The sequence below is a fragment of the Manis javanica genome, chromosome 6, assembly GCF_040802235.1.
Source record: "Manis javanica isolate MJ-LG chromosome 6, MJ_LKY, whole genome shotgun sequence".
In the NCBI taxonomy this organism is placed as follows: domain Eukaryota; kingdom Metazoa; phylum Chordata; class Mammalia; order Pholidota; family Manidae; genus Manis; species Manis javanica.
The window spans coordinates 9,954,952-9,977,085 of NC_133161.1; the positions used below are offsets into that span (position 1 = coordinate 9,954,952).

The 22,134-nt window shown below is 37.8% G+C and overlaps 1 protein-coding gene across 6 annotated transcripts in view; it reads left to right on the forward strand.

Moving 5' to 3' along the window:
- TPK1 (thiamin pyrophosphokinase 1) overlaps positions 1–22,134 on the forward strand; it is a 355,980-nt gene that overhangs the window by 101,802 nt on the left and 232,044 nt on the right. For 4 of the 6 annotated variants that reach the window (XM_073238283.1, XM_073238287.1, XM_073238286.1 and 1 more), the window contains exon 4: positions 18,054–18,123. The exons of the other annotated variants lie outside the window; for them this stretch is intronic. In XM_073238283.1, coding sequence (XP_073094384.1) covers positions 18,054–18,123 — 70 coding nt within the window. The remainder of the gene's footprint in view (positions 1–18,053; positions 18,124–22,134) is intronic. 6 annotated transcript variants of the gene reach the window in all.

The window sequence follows — 22,134 nt, forward strand, 5'->3', positions numbered from 1 at the left end:
GGAGCTTCAGGCAGAGTTATAATCAGCAAAGGCTTTGATGTGAGACACAGCCATAGTTTCTAAATATTTCTTGGAAAGTTGAGGTTTTTCTTCTAGTAGGTTTTTCAAGAAAGTATGGGAAGGAAATTTCGTGGCCCTAAAATTGTTGAAAGTTGAGTATTTGTTTCCTTTAAACAGCAGCCCTTCATTTCCAAGGGCCCTGTAGGGATCATGTCAACCCCTCAGGTATATTGGGTGTAGAGAAATCTGAGGCTAGCTTGATTTCACCCATCCCCACCCCTCAACCAAAGAATATTTTGGGGCTTTTATCCTTAGGCACTAGCGGTTTTCATTGACTTGACTCAGTCGTTACCATTCTGTACTGGTTTTCCTAGCATGGGTGTGCACTCTCAAGATCGGTTCCAGTCGTCCTCTGGTACTGGAAAATTCCTCCTTCGTTTGTTCTGTGTTCTTGGGAAAGCAGTTATATATTTTTATAAAACCTCCCCTTTATAATTTTCTTTCAGTCTTTTCTAATTTGTTGTTAATTTCCATTTCTTTTCGCTTATTTCTCAATTTGGTCTAGCATGTGTCTTACTGGATTTTCAACAAGGCTCATTCTGCTTCAAACAGAACTTCTTTGATAAACTCTGCAGGCTCATCCTGCATCTTGTTCTGTGATTTTGCCCTGTCATCTCTCTTCTTTGAATGCTTTTACCTTCCCGCTGAGTTCTTCCAGTTGTAGTGTTTTCTCTAGCCACGGTTTTCATTTCCTGGTGGCTTCCTCATCCGTTTTCCTGTTTACTTCTTCCTGCCCCTTTCCTCTCCCCTCCTTCCCCCTCCCTCCTTTAACTTCTAGCTCTGTTCTAGATCCTGTGCCATTTCCCTTCTACTGATCTTTGAATGAGGTGAAGTCCCATTGATTTGAAACTGGTAGCGCGGGGCCGGGAGAGCAGGGACAGCAGCAAGTTTTCCTCACCACCAGTGCTGCGGCAGCCAGAGGCTGTGCCTACTTCGGTCTCTACCTTTCCAACCGTGGTGTTTCCTACACTGATTTTGTACCCGAATCTTTAGTCAAAGACCTCCTCTACGCCGCTTCCTACCTGCTGCCTGAGGCCCTGCAGCTCTTTCATTTACACCAGGCTTGGGTGACAGACAGATTTTGCCTAGTTTTATCTGGGGTGGAATTTCCATTTCTTTTTTTTTCATTCTGTTGTTTTGGGATGGAGGAAGGACAAAGATTTCTTCACTCTGCTGTCCTAAAACACTCATCTTTAAACATTTTGTTTTATTTAAATCTGTTGGCATATTTGTTCCAGCAAACAGAAGCTTTGTTCAGAGTAGTGTTTAGAATTTGGCTCTTCGGCTTTTTCCATCCTTCCTGTCATTGCTTGGTGATTTTCTTCTGATTGCCAATTGTTTTACTTGAAGAGTGGATTTCCCTCGCTGTTGGTAGGTTTTCCAGGTGGGTTAACTGTGAACATGTAGGGAGGGCATCACCGGACAGGGAAGCTTGTTTGTTTTGAGGGCACACCATGCTACTGCATTCATTAAATATATTATAGAAATCAATATTTCCATCTCAGTTCATTTCTCTGGGCTATATTGTACTTCTTTGTGCATTCATGAGGTTGTATATCTTATGAATTATAAAAAAAGTTTGGATGCACATCTTTTAAAAAGAAAGAGTAACTTTGATTTGCCTGCCATCCCATCCGGAGGCACTAGGTTTCCGTTTATTTCTGAATTTTACTTAGTGTTGCATTTTGATGTTCCAAGGTGCAAATAAGCAGGAGAAAGTGAAGTTCTTGTTTCTATACTTTGGTGGGGAAGAAGATAGTTATTTTAGTTTCTATCATGAAATGCCAAGTTACTTTCGAACACAAGCAACCAAAAAAGGGGGAAAAAAACCCCACTATCTGCCTGCCAGTCAGTGAATAACTAACAGCCTGTGCTGCCATGCCTTACTTATAATTGTTTCAAATTTACAAATGTAACAATGAAACACATTTTGCATAATGAAATATTTTTATCCATCATGCTTGCAAGCTGCTCTCTATTCATCATGTTTGCAAACAGCAACAGCATGTCTTGAACATGAGCCAAATGTAATTTCCAGCTGTTGAAATTAATTCTTTTTAAAGTCCTATTAAAAACCACCATCTAATAACAAATCTCACTGTTTCTCTTTTTGCTCTTTTTACATTTCCATTGACTTTCTTCTTATTCTTTCACTAAGGACAAAGAAAGCATTTTTCGGGGATAACTTGGTGTTTCAGATGGGGCTACATAATCAAAAGACATTCTTTTCTTTGTAACTTAACTCTTTCACTGAGTTGATGAATATTCTAATTTTACACCCCTTTCATCTCATAATTTAAAAAATTTAAAAATAACCTATAGTCTCTGGGAGAAAAGGTAGCTATAATATTGTGTGTGCTTTTTTAAAATTGCTGTAATATGGAGAGCCTACTCTTATGTAGATTGGAGTGAAGAACTGTGGAAAAGTCCAGAGGTTCAGGTTTTTTGGAATGTAACAGGTTTGCATATGCAGCAGGTAAGGCAGGTTCTGTCCTGGGTTCTGTGTTCCCTGGTCATGGATGTGATTTATGCAACTGCTTATCCTTTAGACATGTTGATTCTCATAGTATAGAAGCAGATAACAAGTACTCTGAGGTGAATAATCAGTTAAAAATGATTTTCTAGCACTCGTCATTGTCTGCCACTGGTGCTACCTCCTCGGACAGAAATTTTATGAATAAGATTAGAAGCCAGTGCTAACAGGCCAGCAGTTCAAAACTTGGAAAAGGGCATATGATCCTTTCTTTGTTCAAGATCTGGCTCCAAACTGGCCTCCACAAGAAGGCTTTCTAGAGTCAGCTGTGGTTAGAAAAGCTACATAATATCTATATTGCTAAATCTTCTGAAGCACTTTAAGGGCTTCTACAAAGTCAAAACAGTTTTCATAATAATACTAAGATAGGACAGAGGGGAAAAACATAGCAGCGTAAGAAGTGAGGCAGAAACCTTCTCCAAAAACCACATATAACACAAAAATACAGCAGATGCAACTAATCCTGAAAGGGTGACCAGAAAGAAGACTGTGATAAGACTGCCTACATCTGGAGAAAAGAGAAGACCTCACAGAAAAGGGTAAAGTAGCAAAGCCATGATCTGGTGAGACCCAAGCACCCCCCACCCTGCCACCCCAGCTCACCAGCAGGAGAAAGAGAAACAGAGCAGGGAGGGAGTAGAAGCCCAGGACTGCTAAACACTCAGCCCTGGAGATCTGCTCTGGGAGCACCAGTGCACATTACATGGTGCTCTGGAGATTAGAGGTGTTGGAAAGCAAATACAGGTGGAGTACTCGGAGGGACTGAGAATCCAGCTGCTTATGAAGAACAAGTACCCACAACCAGCCACTCTGGGACAAAAGAAAGGTGGGCACTTTGAAAGACGTCCAACAGGAAGAGGGTTGCTAAAGGGGCAAGGATTACACAGAGCTTGCTGTTCAGGAAAAAGGACAGGTGGACAAAATTGTCCCTGCACACTCAGCCCAGCAGGTTGGGAACATTTCAGGAGCTTTAGGCACTCTATTCCACTGGCTGGAAATGCAGCATAGAAGCCTCCCACTGCGATACATGGCCTGCCATGCCTTCCGACTGGCACCGGCTAACAAACCTGCTGTCTCTGCCATTGCACCATGGAGCCAGAGGACAGCCCTGCCTATGGCAGCCATAGTGGCATAGCATAGAAGCTGCTCCCTGTGCACTCAGTGAACTGACCCTGCAGTGGAGCAGGCACTGCAGCTGGGAAGCAGGAAAGAGCTCATCCCTACTGGCAGGCACCAGCACTGCTTGCCTGCAGACCCCACCATCACACCAGGGACTGGGAAGCTCCAGAGAGTAGAGCTCCAGGGCACTAGAGGGCACTGCCTACACAAAGTTATTATTCCATGTTATTCATTAGAAATATGAAGAGGCAGAATAACCTTGTTCAAACCAAAATCTCTCAAACACTAGGAAGAAGCCTAAGTAAAACTGAAATCACCGTCTTCTTGATAAAGATTTCAAAATAAAAATCATAAACATGCCCACAGAGCTACAGAAAAATATTTGCAATCACAGAAATGACTTCAAGAAAGAGAGAGAAACATTGAAAAATACAGTATTTGAAATGAAAGATACAATGGAGGAATTTATAAGCAGATTAGAAGAGGTAGAGAAGACGGTAAAGGAATAGAAATCAGAAAAGGAATACAAAGAAATGGAGGCACAGAGAGAAAAAAGGATCTCTAAGAACAAAAGAATAATAAGGCAACTCTATGACCAATCCAAACAGAACAATATTCACATTATAGGGGTACCAGAAGAAGAAGAAGAGAGAAAAGGGGATAGAAAGTGTATTTGAGGAAATAATTGCTGAAAACTTCCCCAATCTGGGGAAGGAAATAGTCTCTCAGGCCATGGCGGTACACAGATATCCCAGCACAAGAGACTCTACAAAGACAACACCATTACATATAATAATTAAAATGGCAAAGATCAAGGATGAGGACAGAGTATTAAAAGCAGCCAGAGAGAAAAAAAAGATCACATACAAAGGAAAACCCATCAGGCAATCATCAGACTTCTCAGCAGAAATGTTATAGGCCAGAAAGGAGTGGCATGATATATTTAACTCAAAGAAACAGAAGAGACTCAAACCAAGAATGCTCTACCTGGCAAGATGATCATTAAATTTGAAGCAGGGATTAAACAATTTCCAGATAAGCAAAAGTTGAGGGAATTTACTTCCCACAAACCATCTCTACACCGTATTTTAAAGAGACTGCTCTAGATGGGAGTGCTCCTAAGGTAAATAGCTGTCACCAGAGAAAATAAAACCACAGTAAAGGCAGTAGATGAATTAATTACTAAGCAAATGCAAAATTAAATATGCTACCCAAATGTCAGTCAAGGGATACACAAAGAGAACAGAATATGACACCTAACATGTAAAGAGTGAAAGAGCAAGAAAAAGAAGGAAGATAAAAAAGAATAATCAGACTTTATTTATAATAGTATAGTAAGTGCGTTAAGGTAGACTGCTAGAGAGTAAAGAAGCTGTCCTTGAAGCTTTGGTAACCATGAATCCAAAGCCTGCAATGGCAATAAGTATGTATCTATTAATAATCACACTAAGTGTAAATGGACTGAATGTAAATGCACCAATCAAGAGACACAGAATTACAGGATGGATATAAAAGGAAGACCATCTATATGCTGCCATCAAGAGACTCACTTCAAACCAAAGACATACACACACTAGAAGTGAAGGGATAGAAAAGGATATTTCATGAAAACAACAGGGAAAAAAAGCAGGTGTTGCAGTACTTGTATCAGACAAAATAGGCTTCAAAACAAAGAAAGTCACAAGAGACAAAGAAGGACATTACATAATGATAAAGAGGTCAGTCCAACAAGAGAATATAACCATTACAAATATCTATGCACCCAACACACGAGGACCTATATATGTGAAACAAATACTAACAGAATTAAAAGGGGAAATAGAATGCAATGCATTCATTTTAGGAGACTTCAACATACCACTCACTCCAAAGGACAGATCAACCAGACAGAAAATGAATAAGGACACTGCTGGTGGGAATGTAAATTAGTTCAACCATTGTGGAAAGCAGTATGGAGGTTCCTCAAAAAACTCAAAATAGAAATACCACTTGACATAGGAATTCCACTCCAAGGAATTTACCCAAAGAATGCAGCAGCCCAGTTTGAAAAAGACAGATACACCCCTATGTTTATTGCAGCACTATTTACAATAGCCAAGAAATGGAAGCAACCCAAGTGTCCATCAGTAGATGAATGGATAAAGAAGATGTGGAACATATACACAATGGAATATTATTCAGCCAAAAGAAGAAAACAAATCCTGAAATTTGCAGCAGTATGGATGGAGCTAGAGGGTATTATGCTCAGTGAAGTAAGCCAGGAAGAGAAAGACAAGTATCAGATAATTTCACTCATCTATGGAGTATAAGAACAAAGAAGAAACTGAAGGAACAAAACAGCAGCAGAATCACAGAACCCAAGAATGGACTAACAGTTACCAAAGGGAAAGGGACTGGGGAGAATGGGTGGGAAGGGAGGGATAAGGGGGAAGAAGGGGCATTATGATTAGCACACATAATGTAGGGGGGGCACAGGGAAGGCAGTATAACACAGAGAAGACAAATAGTGATTCTATAGCATCTTAGTACTTTGATGGACAGTAACTGTAATTGGGTATGTGGGGGGGACTTGATAATGGGGAGAGTCTGGTAACCATAATGTTGCTCATGTAACTGTATATTTATGATACCAAAATAAAAAAATAATAACAAAAAAAATGAGTCTGAGCCTTTTAAGGCTGTTTTGGCTCTGTTGTACTGCAGGTCAGCAGGTGCTTGCAGAATGTCTACATGTGGGGGTTACTACACTGGGCTCAGGCTTGTTGGTGGCTAGGAGATGGTGAGTCTTAAGGGGAAGAAAGAAATGGTTCCTCTAGACTTCTTGGGATATGGAAGCATTTGGGAACTGACCAACTGAATAAAGAAACATTCACTGCCTTAGCAGGAAAGAACGTGTGTGTGTGTGTATATATGAAAAAACTGTGTGTGTGTGTGTGTGTGTGTGTGTGTATTTTTTTAGCCAGATTATGATTTTATTGCTTCTTAGCTCTGAATCCATCCTTCATTGTCTGCTTTGTGTTGATTAAGATGGGCCTTTTAAGCATTTGTTCTTTGATGTTAATCTGTGTCAGCAGAGGGCATGGGACTGGCATTGCTGGACCGAAGGGGCTTCCCTTTCTGATTCCAATGTCTTTGTGATGTTAGACTTGCCTGCAGCACACAGATTTTTCTGCAGGACCTGGTGGTTAGCAGTGCCTTCCCTTTGTCAGCTTCCCAGGCAGCCTTCCTCAGGTGGTTTCTCAGCAGAGTACTGCCAAGACTCCACCAGCTTCCTCAAGCTTCACAATGAATTCCAAGGCATCCGCCTCCCTGTGAATGGCACTCCCAGCACTTCAGCGGAGGCTTCCCAGCTAGTCGGGCCCTTTTCTTTGGCACTTGCTTCTCAGTCCTGGGCAATGGCTGTTTCCTCAGTCTGCTTCTTGTGTTCTTTACCTTCATTCAGCTCCCCATCACTCGAGTTCCTGTTGATCATTGGCCGTGTGTTGAAGTTACTTTCACAGATGACCTTCTCTGTTAGCTTACAACTTGGTATCTCCTGATTAAACCCTGGTGGATACAGAAGGCAAACTGTATTTCCTCTAGTGTACTGAGGTTAATGAAAGTGCCTTAGGTACTTAAAAGATTTTTTCAACTTGTTCTGTTTTCTTTTAGTAGGATGTTAAACTAGCTCTATGAATGGTCATTGGATCAGTAGATGTGAACATCTCCATAGCTCTTACCATGTATTATATTGCACTGGAAAAGCCGCGTGTATTATTGTTACCAGCAATGTTGACCTTTAAGGTCCTTAGACATTAAGCTTGTGACATTGCACCTTTTATATTTCACTTTGCTTACCAAGCTATCTTAAATGTACACTGGAGACTTTGTGTATAACAAAAATAGCTAATACCAAGTGAACCTATGTTCTGATTCTCACTCTACTTATAATAATTCTAACTTCATAACTCGTAAATGAAAAATCTTAATTTTTAAAAAAAGTTTCACTCTGAAGACCACAGGAAAACCCATTATGGAACTCAGGGCATATCACTTTGTCAGTAAAACAGGATATAAAATACAAGCCTTTCTGATTGCTGTGAAGTTAATCATGTTGTAATAAAGCACTTGGCACATGCCTGGGGCACGGTGTCACCATGATCAGTAACTGCCGCAAGCTAAGGACCTACCGTGCGCTTTCTTTTATGGCCCCAGTAAGTAGCAACTGTACTGTTTTCTGTTTCTTAGGAGATTTTAAAATCTTTGCTCTTTTTTTAAAAAACACATACAAATAAAAATACATCATACATTTCTTATCAGAGCAACTTTCCTACAATTGGCAAGATTTCCATGAGAGAAGAGCTGTACAAAAAAATAATGATTAGAATCTTCCACATAAATTTGGGTCATAGCTTTTCTGTTTTTGTTTTTGCTTTAAAGCTAAACACTTGTATTTTGAACACTTGTATATTCACATGCAGTTTTAACAGTAGGGAAAATCCTATGTGCTCGTCACCAGGTTTTCCCTCAAGGCAATATCTTGCAAAGCTATAGTACATTATTATTGTGGGGAATTGACACTTTGATACAATCCACCCATCTTGTTCAGATTTCAAAACTTCTGTTGTGTGTGTGTATTTAGTTCAGTTAACTTTTGTCACGTGTGGGTTGTATCCACCTCACAGTGAAAATGTACAGTAGTTCGAACCCCTCAAGAATCCGATTTCGCCCTTTCACAAACCGCATCTCCTCCATGCCTCCACCTGCTACTCCACCCACCACTCAGACAACCACTGGTTTATTCCCTGTCTCTATAATTCCCTTTCAAGGATGTTATGTAAATGGAATGATAGAAACACTCTGAAATTGGCGTTTTTCACTGAGCATAATTCTCTGGAGACTCAGCCAGGTTGCGGCATGTACCAATCAAGTGTTCCTTTTTCTCACTGAGCGCTCTGTGGCCTGATGTACCGTAATGTGTTTCACCACTGGTGTGTTGAAGGACATCTGGCTTTACAAATGCAGCTTCAAGCAGCATTCATACACAAGTTTTTGTGTGGAGATAAGTTTTCATTTTGTCTGGACTAAATGCTTGTGAGTGCATTTACTGTGTTGTAAGGAATTGCATGCTTATTTTTATAAGACATTGCCAAACTGTTTACTGGCATGTTCATACATTTTCATTAGCAAGGTATGAATGGACCAGTTTTCTTGCCAGTATTTCATTTCAGCCATTTTATAAGTATGTAGTAATATTCTGGTTTTAATTTTAATTTCTCTAGTGACTAATGATGTTGAACATCTTTCAAGTGTTTATTTGCAATCCTATATTCTCTGTTCTCTTTTTGATTTTCAAAAGATAGCATTTATTGCAGTTTTCTTCTAAGTTTTTTAAAATAAGTAGGAAAACTGACCTGTTTGAGGTTTCGCTTTGGTATTTGCCACAGCATTTGTTCCTGAACTTTTAATCCAGAGCTTTTTGACCAGAAGTTATCTCCTGTATCCAGGGTTATCTCAGGTTCTTTATAATATTTTAGCTTGATGTTTCTTTTGATTTGGGAATAACCAAAACAGATCAATCCAAGGAAAGCCACATTTCAGTCCAAACAATGAAACTTTTGAACAGCACCTAAACAGTACATCTAACCTATAACAATATTTCATATTTTAAATTTGTGTTAAATTTTTGACATCGCCTTTTAAATTTTAACTACTAGGTAGAGACAATTATGGTAAATGCAATGCAGAGATGTAGGAGAAGAGCCATTCAAGACTTTACATTTTTTATTGTAAGAAGGCAGGTAGACCCAGAATATAGAGGGCCAAGCGTAGCAGGAAGTATCTTTTGGAATGTGACCACACATTGGAACAGTGCAAAGATTAGGAAACACTTATAAACAGTGCATTGGGGCAGGAAAATGATGGGCATGTCTGATTCCTTTTGCTCTACCTTCCACACCGAGTCTCCCAGCCACTCCAGTCGCTTCCACCTCCAAAACAGACCTTGAGGTACAGCCATTTCTCCGTTCCTTAAATACCACAACCTTTAGTCTAAGCTGCACCTTCCCTGGACACTGCAATAGCCTCTTAACTAATTTCATTACTTCAGCTCTTACCTTCTCCTAATCTGTTCCCAGCATAAAATGAAGAGTGCTCTTTAACATAACATGTTACATAAATTAGAGCTTTCAAACTGAAAACACTTAATGACTTCTGCTCCAATTTAAACTCTCTTCTGTAGCGTGACCTGCTTAATGTGGTGTTTGACTGCTTTGCAACTTTTCTCATAACAGCTATTCCCTTATCTGACTAAAGACCAAAGCAACTGGCCTTTGTTTAATTATTTTAAAAAATAAGCCTTTCATGCTGTGATAAGTCATGTTTTAAAGATTAAGGATTAATTTATCTCTAAGAATATCCTGAGATAGCTTAAAAACTAATAAAAATAGTAATGAATGAAATTTTTTTCACCCCTAAAGAATTTTGCTCTTTAATTGCATTTTGTCCCACATGGTTGTAACTCTTGGCCTAATGAAGGCCTGATATGAAATTGGGATAGTTCCTCTTGCTTTTAACCTGAACCCAGGAATTCCTCTTCTTGTAATCATTTTCTGGAAGCTCTACCCCAAATTCTTCCCTCTTCTTTCTACTCATAGCCTTTCAGTAGTCCTCCCTTTTTTTGTTCCCAAGGAGGAGGAAGCATTAGCTTACTATGGTTTGTGCTCAGTTAGAAAAAGAGCATAAGCCAGTTATAAGATTACAGTATGTGAAATTCTTACATTAGTTGGTAATGAAAATACATAATTATTTCCCAGTTTCTAACGATTTTGTATGAAGGCCCAATTGCTGCAGTTAACCTATTAGTTAGGTTACTTATCTAAATATAGTGGGTTTTGTAAGAGATTTGTTTGCTAGAAACTCAATAAATTGCATTGAGATATTTTTTTAAGATGTGAGAGATGCTAGGAAGCTTTAGTACAGATATGATCTCATTAGGTGTTTTTTCTTTATCTACAAAATAAGATAAATGTATCGCTTTTTTATGAAACAAAGGATCTGATTTCGAGACATTTTCACTTTTGATAGGTGCAACAATGAACCTTTCATTTGAAGTATGTCTTGCATATAAATTCTGAGATCTGTTACTACTGATCCAGAAAGAAAGGAGCAGGGAAGGGGTTCTGGTACCAAAGGATCAGGCAGAGGAGGCCGATCTCTCTACATCCTTCTATTATGTTACATATTAGCATCAACAAGGTGATTTTTATTTAAAAGCTTTTATTTTTTGCCAGGTGGACCAGCCACCCTCATTGCTCTTTTTCTCTACTCCAACTCTTCTTGGTAATTCTTGGCATTTTATTATTTTTTGCTCATTGATAGAGATCTGTCACGTCTCATTATTTTGTCGCTGCCTCTTTACCAGTGTTGGTACATAATGAAGTGAACTGAACTAATAGAGGTTGTCACTTTTCACGCTCACCCTCTACGATGATATCTGTGTGATGGTTGTTTTCATCTGACTTGGAAAATGGGGTGAGCTTTGCGGCAGAACCAGAGGACAGTCACAAGGACCCGACTTCAGCTGTTGTAACCAGTGGCAGTAACTTGGTAATGGGTCTTGGATGAACAGGGGCACAGATAGAAAGGGAGTGGGATCGTGCTCGAAGATTACCCAGGATATCATAACCTCCAGTACATGTACAGATTATATGAGCAGTCTTAATGAAGATTCAAAATGTCTAAAGTAGAGATAAGATGGTAGGTTTGCATCTGGGACCGATAGGAAGGCAGTTTAGGACATAAGTTTCTCTGTTATTTCACCTAACTTTGGTAGCTAGGTAGCTAGGTAGCTAGGTAGAATGTAGTTTCTGTGTAATAGTCTTGCTTCTAATTTGGAAGTTTAGAGAATAGTGAGCAATCTGCCCTGGAACAGGATATTGTGGGACTCTGGGTAGCTGGCTGAGTATATGTGGTCTCCAGTTAGAGCCCTGCTTCTTGATTGGGAGTGAGTTTGCCCGGGAAGGAATACTCAGCATTCTTTGAGGATAATTTTGGTCACTGCAGCTCTGGGGTGCTCCGGCATTCAGTGGGCAGACTCCAAGGATGCTGCCGAACAGCCCACAGTGTACTGGGGAACCTGCTGCCGCAGAGGCCCAGGATGTGGACAGTGCCAGGATCGAGCAACCCTGCATTATAGCAACACCAGCAAAGGTCTATGGGATGTTTTCTTATTCACTGTAGATTGCATGTGTGTATTTGCTACCTTGTCCTTAAAAGAATGGCCAGTCGTCAGTAAAAATTTAATGACCGAGAACATACTCAGCCTTAGTTGTTCCTCACAACCCATGTTTGGACACACATTCATCTTTTTAAAAAATTTCCCTGTGTTACTCTAGGATAACAATTTGATATTTGGCTGTTTTTAAGATTTCTTAGTAATGAGGTATTTGCTATTAGTGTCAAAGAGGTTCCTAGTTTTCGACCCGATATACAGCAACAAGGATGGGGTAAATGTCATAGTTGATATCCATAGTGCATAACTAGGAGAGAAGGAGGTAGAAGAGAAAAGGGATAATAGAATTTACACTGCAATATTTATCTAAAGATAATAAAAATCTTCATTATGTGGCATGGACCAGACCATTAGGACTTGCACAGCACAGTGCCTGTGGATGCTCAATGTAAATACCACTTGGCTTTTTATTTGAAATAGGGGTAATTCTGTGCTACTGACCTGACTAAAATTTTAAAGAGTATTTCACTCATTATTTGTGGGATATTACAAATGACCTGAGTTTCCTTGGTAATTGTTCATAAACACAACTAAAACCTTTTGTCCAGAACCCTGAGTTATCTAAACAGCAAATAATTATGCATATCAGTACTCCTGTGAGCAAAGTAAATTGTTGCTGTCTCTCTCAGAGAGCATGCGCTTCCATGAAATACTTTGAATGAAAGTTTTCCACATGAAATAATGTCTTCATAGGACAAGCATGCTAACCCATCTCTGTTAACCATATCCGTGAAGTAACTGATTTGGGTCATAATCAAGGCTTCACTGGTATTAGAGTAAGTATATAATTAGACAAAATATCTATAAAAATAAACAACTCCTCTTAAGGGCTTGATCCAACATTGATGTGAGGCATAATAAGGGAGAACAGTACAACGGATAGAGAGGGGGACTCAGTGATTTTGAAGTAGAATTTAGCATTTGTGTTAGTCTTCTGTTTCAAAAGACAAGAGAATCCAACTCAAACTAGAAAATCCAAATTCCCAAGAAAGGGAATGAATAGTTCACGTAACTGAAAAGGCTAGTGCCTGGCTTTCACTGTGGCTACAGGGACGCAAACAACTCTCTTGTCTCTGAGCTTTACCTCTACTGCGTTGGCTTCATTCTCTGGGTCAGTAAGATAGATCTCAGATCCAAACTTCCAGCCTCTCCAGTTGCAAAACAGCAGAAAACAGAACCTGAAAGTCTGCTTGGATGTGACATCAAAAGCACAGGCAACAAAATGAAATGAGACAAGTGGGGCTACATCAAACGCATCATCTTTGATTGGATCACGTGTCTGTCTCTGAATCTGTCACTCTGGGCAGGAGATCGTCATGGCATGGATTGAGTCATACGCAAAATCTGGACTTGGATGTAGATGTAATACTGCATATGGGCTGAAAGTGCAAGAGTGGGGTTCCTTTGAAGAAAATTAATTCTTCAAAAATCAATCTTTGTCCTAACCCTGTCCTCTTTTGCAGAAGTACCCCTGTAACCGATTTCTTTTGCTTATAATTGTATATATGTAAAAACCAATACCTTTATCATTTTATATATAAAGACTATCTTATATGTTTTCCTTGCTTTATCATTGACCAGTGTATTTTAACACCCACACTTATGAAGATCCTGTAACTTCTCTTTTTAAGTAACAAAAATATCCTAAACAGACATTGTTTTTTATGAAGTATTTAAAAAATACCAAATGTGAATATCCAAATGTGCTTAAGGATAATAGCTCATTAGCAGAAACCTTCTGTGAATCCTTACATAAAATATATTTCTTCTTAAGCTTCACTATATGGTTGAGGTTTTAACACAGGCAGAGAATACCTGTAAGTAAAGTAAATGCTTTTAAGCAAGAGGTATTTTTGGAAGAATTCATTGATTTAGAGCTTCTTGGCTGATGTAAGTATGACGTATGAATTATGGCTAAGTAGTGTCCTTAGTGATGAAAATTGGTCACAAACACTTATATTCAAAGCATAGTGCATTAAAGACTTAAATGTAAGACCTGAGCCTGTAAAACTATAAGATACAGGGGAAAAACTACAAACTACATGACATTAGTCTTGGTAATGACTTCATGGATATGAAATCGAAAGCACAGACCACAAAAACGAAATGAGACAAGTGGGACTACATCAAACTGAAAAGCTTCTGCACAGTAGAGAAAACAATCAGCAAAGTGAAAGGCAACCTACAGAATGGAAGGAATTATTTGTAAGTCATTTATCTTACAAAAAACCAAGGTTATACATACAGAGAACAGATTAATGGTTGCCAGAGGCTAAGGGTTGAGGGTCTGGGAGAAATGGGTGAATGGGGTCAAAAACTTTTTAAAATAAATTCAAAAAAGAAAATCTTGTAATATGTGACAACAGGGATTAAGTGAAAGAAGCCAGCCACAGAAATGGGACAAATACTGCATGAATCCCCTTATGTGAGGTGTCTAAAGAAGTCAAACTCATAGAAGCAAACAATAGAATAGGTTGCCATGAATTGAGGGAAGGAGCAGATGGGGGTTGCAACTCAAGGGATAAAATATTTCAACTACACACAATAATTAAGTCCTAGAGATCTGTTATACAGCTTTGAACCTGTAGTTAACAATACCATAGTTTACTTAAAATTTTAAGAGGGTAGATTTCATGTTAATTGTTCTTACCACAATAAAAACAAAATAAAACATTTATCCTCTGTTGGACCTGATAGTGAACCTCCACTGATACCTGTATGTGTACTCACATGTTTAATAGTGAATAACATGTCTTTATTAATATGTACTTGCTGGTGGACTGTTTCTCAGCCTCACCTACAAGTCACATATTTTTTTCTCCTCACAGTGAGACTAATTCCTACGGGTGCTAGAGCTGGCTTAAAAATGGACATTGGGCATTACTGGCTGACTTTTTTTTCTCAGGCAGGGAGAGAATCCAGTAATACTGACAAATTGGATTAGTTTCAGGTACACAAAGACTCACTGAATCTTTGAGGTGGAGGGGAGAAGGACCTGTGCTATGGATAACCACGATTTGGGCTTTACTCAACACAAGTTTACTTTTGGCAGTACCAATATATAAACTTGATGTGGTGATTTTGAAGTATTTTAGTCTTTAATTGTTTATCAGCCTGATGCATGGGAAATAATTGTTCAACCACATTCCAGTATTTGAAAAATCTGCAAAACTTTTGCTTTGTAAGCCATTGAAATTTTTACATTAAAAGATAACTCATGCAGTAACTTTACTGGCTAAATTTTGGAACAATTTAAATGATGATGAAGTGAACATGTTATATTTTAGGCTGATTCACTATTATTTATCAAAAATATCTTATTTAAGAGTATCTTCTACTTCTGGTTATTTTAGTATGTCACTTTCGTTAACAGTGATATTTGCCACTCATTTTTTCAAACTGCTATGTATATATGCCAACAGTATTTTTGCTTCAGATATTTTATTTTTCATATGCAATTTCATTTACATATGTGGAAAATATTTCAAGCTAGTTAAAATATTTTTATTAATAAATTGTAGAAGTGGTGGAATACATCTCTTTTTTTGTCAAGCTTTATTAAAAATAAAATCGTATTAGGCACAGACTGGAACTCATGCCTTTCCAGTGGGTTGTACCCCTACTTCCAATTTCTAGGTGAGGAAAGAATTAATCTGCAGAGTTCATCATGTGTATTTTAGTTCCTATTGCTATTCAAAACAGGAAGAGATGTGACAGTTTTACTAATTACAGTCTAGGTATGTCTCTTCTCATAAGCTGCTCTAAAAATGTCAACACTGAATCTAGGTATAGAAAATAACAGACATTAGAAAACGTTTTTGGATAGTAAAAGTAATACTAATCATAGCTGAACTAGATTTATTAATAAATGATTTTCCATGTTCATCCATTGAAATTCATCTCTTGCATTTTGTAGCTTTTATTGTAGCACCCCTCACTCTGCAGTGCGCAGTTGTGTGTGTTTGCTTCTATTTCTCTTTTTAACACTATAATGTGAGTCTGGAGAGTTAGATCTTTGTTATTCATCTTTTCATTCTGTTGAGCATAATAGGTGTACATGTTAATTCCACTGATCTTTGCAAAATAATACACTGTGCAAAATTGAGAAGTCATTTTATATGTTAATCCTTAGCCACTAAAAATATTTATTTTTTCATATTATTTCAGTGAATCAATTTTTACAGAAAAAGATCCCATATACTTGTTCATTTGTTTATAAGAGAATTGTTTTACATATTCTTAGGGATAATTATTGATACTTCACCATCTGTTTCTATTTATCAGTCTTTTCAATCTCCCTGTTCAGTTGTTCTATGCCATACTTTACATGTGGGATGATATCTCCATTTTAACTTTTGATGACTTTGAACTTTTATACTTTGATTTTTAAGAAATGTGCAGAATCACAGTGGATCTGTGGCATATTGCTGCACTGATGGATAGTGACAGCACTGGGGTATGGGTGGGGACTTGATAATATGGGTAAATGTAGTAACCACATTGTTTTATCATGTGAAACCTTCATAAGAGTGTATAGCAATCATACTTTAATAAAAAAAGAAAAAAGAAAAAAGAAATGTGCAGAATATTCTGTAATCTTCTGTAAGTTATGTTTGTGGCTTAATTTGAATTTGGGTGCCATTCCTTCTAAGGAAATAATGTATGGTGATTGGTAAAATGAGATGTCCCTCTTAGATAGATCTGTGAAAACTCTTACACGTTTTAAGTAGCTTAGGCTTTTCTTCTCCAAGAACACAAGGCTCTTTAGACTTCACTTTCATTCTAACAAAAAACAGACTAACATTTATTGAATGGTTACTAAGTGTTCCAGTATTGTGAATGAGCAGCATATAGAATTATTAGATCATTAATTGCTTCCTAATTCTATTCTAGAATTGATACTATCCCCACTTACAGATGAGGAAGCTAAATCAAGAAAGGAGTATCTTTTTGCCACTTGATCTCTTTTATTTCTGAAACAGAACACAGAAAGTAGTCTCACATATCATGGATTAGTGAAAAATACAGTGGGACTTCTATTTCTGCCCACGTGGTCAATTAGATGATCTTTGCAATGTCTTACCTGCTATTAAACACTTAGAAATTCGAGGTAAATATTAAAACACTATTTTAAATATATAGCTAAATTTGCAAAAAGGTAAGAAGAGTTCTTACGTGCTGTATAGTGAAGTAGCTCAAAAAATAGTTCGCTTCTCCTGGAACTGCTAGTACTCGAGGTCTTTGCTGATCTTTGTGACTTGGTGACTATGGTTTTAACAGCTGCCTGGGGACAGAAGGCAAGGGGTTTGGTCTGCTCGGGGTGAGGAATTAGAATCTCAGACATTCCCTGTCATCACCTAGGGTAAACAATGAAGTTTGCTCTGAAAACATTAGGTAAAGGATATACTTTTTAAAAAAATAATAAAACAAGGTATTGATGCTAACATACTGAACATTTCCAGGAAAACTACAAACTAGGTAAGTAACAACAGCAAAAATAGCCATCCATAGACTAAGAACATTTCAAGGCAGTCCGCCTTATTTAAATGCCTCAGTATATCCCAATCTTCATTCCATTTTGTTTCATTTTTCCATTTTTACAGTGTTGACACATTACCTAGATTATTAGTTAATATTTCAAAATAAACGTATGTGTTACACGTATGATTTATTCTTACAAGAAACCTCTTGTATCACAATAGAATAAGGAAACCTATCAGACCTTCCATAAATAGAAAGTATCTATAAAAATTAATAAATAAGGGAACAAAGTTATAACTATGCCCTGTTGTCTGTTATTGAAAGAAGGAAACGCAAGCATCAGAAGATACCAAGGACACCATATACAGAAAGGGAAGGCACTTTTCCTTACTTGTGTGTGCTTTGGAGGGTCCTTTTTAGTACAACTGTGTCAATGGCTGGGTGGGAACAGACCCAAGGAGGGAAGTGTGAATTCCTTTTTTAATGTTTTAATATTTTAGTGAATGCCTGCTTTTTCATTGTATCATTTGAAAGCTACTGCTCTAAGCTTCCTATATTGAAGGATTCTCTGTTTTTTTCTATCTGAAGCTCTTTTAAAAGCCTGTGCTGATGGAGGTGCCAACAGCCTATATGATCTCATTGGAAGAGAGAGAGAAAGGTATGCTTTCTTTTAGCCCACGCCCTTAACACCAGTATTTCTGCTCTTCAGTTTGCTCTGCTTAAATAAATGGTTCATTTTCTTTCAAAGGTTAACAGAAAACCACCACACTGACAGAGCTGCTTAACCATGTTGCATTATTTCTTTGCTGTGAATGGTATTTCTTAGTAGAACCCTGCCAATCATATTTTTATTTTAAACCACATTCTTCTACTTCGAAAGTCTTGTTAAGTAACATTATCAAATAGTGATACCTGTGAGGACTTCGAATATTGACCAATACAGGTTTTTGAGTTGTTATTCAACCAGCCTAAATTAATAAAGAGCTGATCTCAGATAAGTGGATTATATATTCTGTTTTAGAAGTTGCAAGATTTTTATATTAGTGTTAAGGACCAGTATAATTTACTGTAGCTTAGTTGCTTCTGAGTTAGGCACACATACATATTTTAGGAGAAAAATAATTTATTTCTTAATCATCTGTTATCTGTGCTGTCTGGTTTTTCTGATCTTTGCATGGTGAGCTATTTTTAAATAAGGGAATATGTTTGAGGAAAGCAAAATTTAAATTAAGCCCATGGCCAGCATGTTTATAGTTCAGCCTCTTGGCAAACAGAAGAATTTATAGGCTAGATACAAATAAACAAGCTATGAAATTTGTTTCCACTTCTATCATATATATATTATATATATATATATATATATAATATATATATATAAAAAGTATGCTGAAATGTTTATAATTTGAGAAATCATCTTCTTGTTGTGAAAATAAATATGCAACATACGATAGGTATGAATTTATATGTATTTTGAAATGATGTAAAATATATCTTTATGGCATCAAAAATTTTAACTTCAGGTTTATTTTTGGAGCTGTTTTTTTGAAAGAAGACATCTTTCCTCTGAGATTGGGCATGCCAGTGTCAAGGGACTGAATGAATTATCAAAGATTATAGCAATAGTGACAACGTAGAAAACAATTTAAATTCTTAACATTTTATGGTTCTTTGTTTTTTATCATGGAGATTTCTCAAGACTATATTCTATATTCTCTAAGAGCTGACATGGAGAATGTGCAAAAAAATCAGTCAAGTCTGTGTCATAGAAAGTGCCTGGGCCAGTTAGTTAGGGAAGAGTATAATGCCCATGAGGCCAAAATTATGAATTGGGCACTATCTGTTTCAAGCCTGTAGTCTGCTCACTGGCAAGTGGTCTAGTACTGAGGACTATTTCTCTAATGGCAGATACAGCCCATGAGCATAAATATATGAACCAGAGCTATAAATGAATGTTAACACAATGCTTCCCAACTATTCCTTGATCATAAGAACCATATAGAATGCTTGTGAAAAATATAAATCTTGATACTGTTACTATTATGAATTGGGCTAGACATCAATAAGAAGGATAACACAACTTTTATTCACATTTCAAAGCAAAATGTATTACCAGATTTGGGGAGCAGTACCATTATTTTTGCCCAAATTTCAAAATAATCACTTCTAATATTTCTTAACACATTGATAAGTTAATCTTATGGGAGTCTTTCAAGAAGGTTTATATGATTTATTTAACAACCATTTATCCATATATGAAGCTGTCCAATAAGAAAATGTGCTTTCCATTGATTCTCTAGTTGTAATAATATGTTTGCAGTGATTCGTACTCAGATACTTAGGGACATGGCTGGCCTGAATAAGGAAGTGTAGTCTCTAAAAAGGAAATGAGTGGAGGTGACTGCCTCATGTGGGAATTAAGTCCTTGCAATAAATCTATTAAATCCAAACCCTAACCAGTTAAACTAATTAGATATTGGTGACTAAACATGACTCCTGTTCATTGTATTTGTAACAGAAAGGCTTTGCAATGCAAAAGGGAAACGTATTTGTGAGGTTTAAAAAGCCAAGTATGGTTCATGGACCACTGCTTGGCTTGTCCTTGTTTTTGGAGCTGTCTTTTTGAAAGAAGACATCTTTCCTGAGATTGGGCATGCCAGTGTCAAGGGACTGAATGAATTATCAAAGAATATAGCAATAGTGACAACCTAGAAAACAAGTTAAATTCTTGTCCAAATCTACAATGCAATACCTTAGAATTATGCAATAAAACATGAAAGCGTAGAGAGTCAGCTCCAGTTGAAGACACCAGGAGACATTTACACATTTGGAATGGAAGGAAGGAAAATCGCTGAGGCAGTAGCAAAGGAGCCTGGTTTACCAAGGAGTAGAGCTGGGGTGGAAATCGGTGGTGGCCTCAGGTCTGATTTACATCAAATGCATTCAGCCCTCTACACTGTCTGTCATGAATGTTTGTCTGTCTCTGTTTCACCTCTGAAGGTAGCCTATATTTTTCAGATTTTTTTTAAATAAAGAACTTCTAAATGTGTTTTCTTATTGTGAAAACTATTCGTGAGGATTTGAATATATGTTAATAAGTTAGGAGAAACAAAAACAAGTAAAAATTACCTGTTATTTCTTACTAATCAGCAAAGAGTGGCACTGAGTGCCTATTGGTTCTACCCTTTGGAACAGCAGAAAATAACAAAAGTTTTCCTACTTAAGTAAGTGTGAGCTCGATGAATGTAAGCTCCTTTGTGCATAGAAAATTACCTGGGAATATTAGGCACTCAGTAAATATTTGTTCATAAGTGAATAGTTGATTACAATTACTTTGTTTTCTCTTCCCGTACATCTTTGAGGACTTTGATCGATAACCCTTGTATTTTGGATAAACGGATTTCCTCTGCTCTGAGAGCTGAAGTTTCTGATTTGGGTGTGTTTGATGTTCTGTCTGTACATCAGACTGAGGCAGGATGAAGATCCCTGCAAGAAAACAGAATGGCACTGCCAGTGAGAGGTAGAGCCTAGCTTTGGTTGTGGACTTGAGATAAAGGGAGAAGAAATTTTGGAAGACTGTTTTTGTGTGGTATTGCTGTACTCTCATTGACTATTTTTCTGACCCTAGATGTCTGTTTTTGGAATGCAGGGTAGTAAGGTAGGGTATCAGGTATAGGGGCCAATAGCCCGAATTCCACGGCTCCAACCTGATGCTGACTGAACTCCAATGTTCATCTTCTGGTAGTAGTCTGTTGTTAAAGAGTCCTATGGTGGCCACATAACATCTACCTTCTGCTTTTACCAAGTAGGTACAACCCACCGCTGGTCAGAATCAGGATGGCAAAGCACAGCCCCATGGTCAGAATAAGCACAGCATACAGAGATGGAAAAAAGAAGTTCAAGAGAAGGAGGGTGAAGTTTTCTAGGAAGATTTTGTGGAGCAATACTTTTCTTGCCCGTCACCAGCAGGCATTGGACGTTTGGTTTGTTTTTCTAGTGACAGTTTTATTGACACTCTATTAGATCAGGAAGAGTGTAAACTGTCACATCAAAGAATTCTGAAGGACTCTCTTGTCCCCTCCTGGCGTGAGCTGGGAGCTCTGTCCTCTCACTTTATTTCTAAATAAAAGCCTGTACCTTGCTCTCCTAAAAAAAAAAAAAAAAAAAAAAAGAATACTGAAGACTGTTCTTTGTGTGTACCAGGCAAATAAGAATAACTGTGGGAGGCCTAAGGCTCCCCCACCACCCTTGCTCTCTTCTTATGCCCCAATTATCCCTATTTCTATATCTTTAACAGGTATTGTATGAAAAGAACACTTTCTGCTCTAGTCACTTTCTTACCAGGATCTGAAAAGCAGTCAACCTTTCTACCATTGGGAATTACCAAAGTCCTTAGCGACCTTTTCCACCAAAGGGAATATTAAAAACAAATAACCATGTAGAGAGGTGCACAAATCCTAATGATAAAGCTCAATGAACTTTCACAAAGGGAAGCACACAATGTAAACACTACTGAGATCAATCAATAGACAATTACTGGCGTTGCAGAAGCCTCGTGCTCCCTGCCATCGCCAGCCCCCCATCAAAGGAAACTACTGTCTGACTTCATGTTAATTTTGTCTACTTTTAGGCTTTATAAATAGAATTATAATATTTTGAGTTATTGAGCATA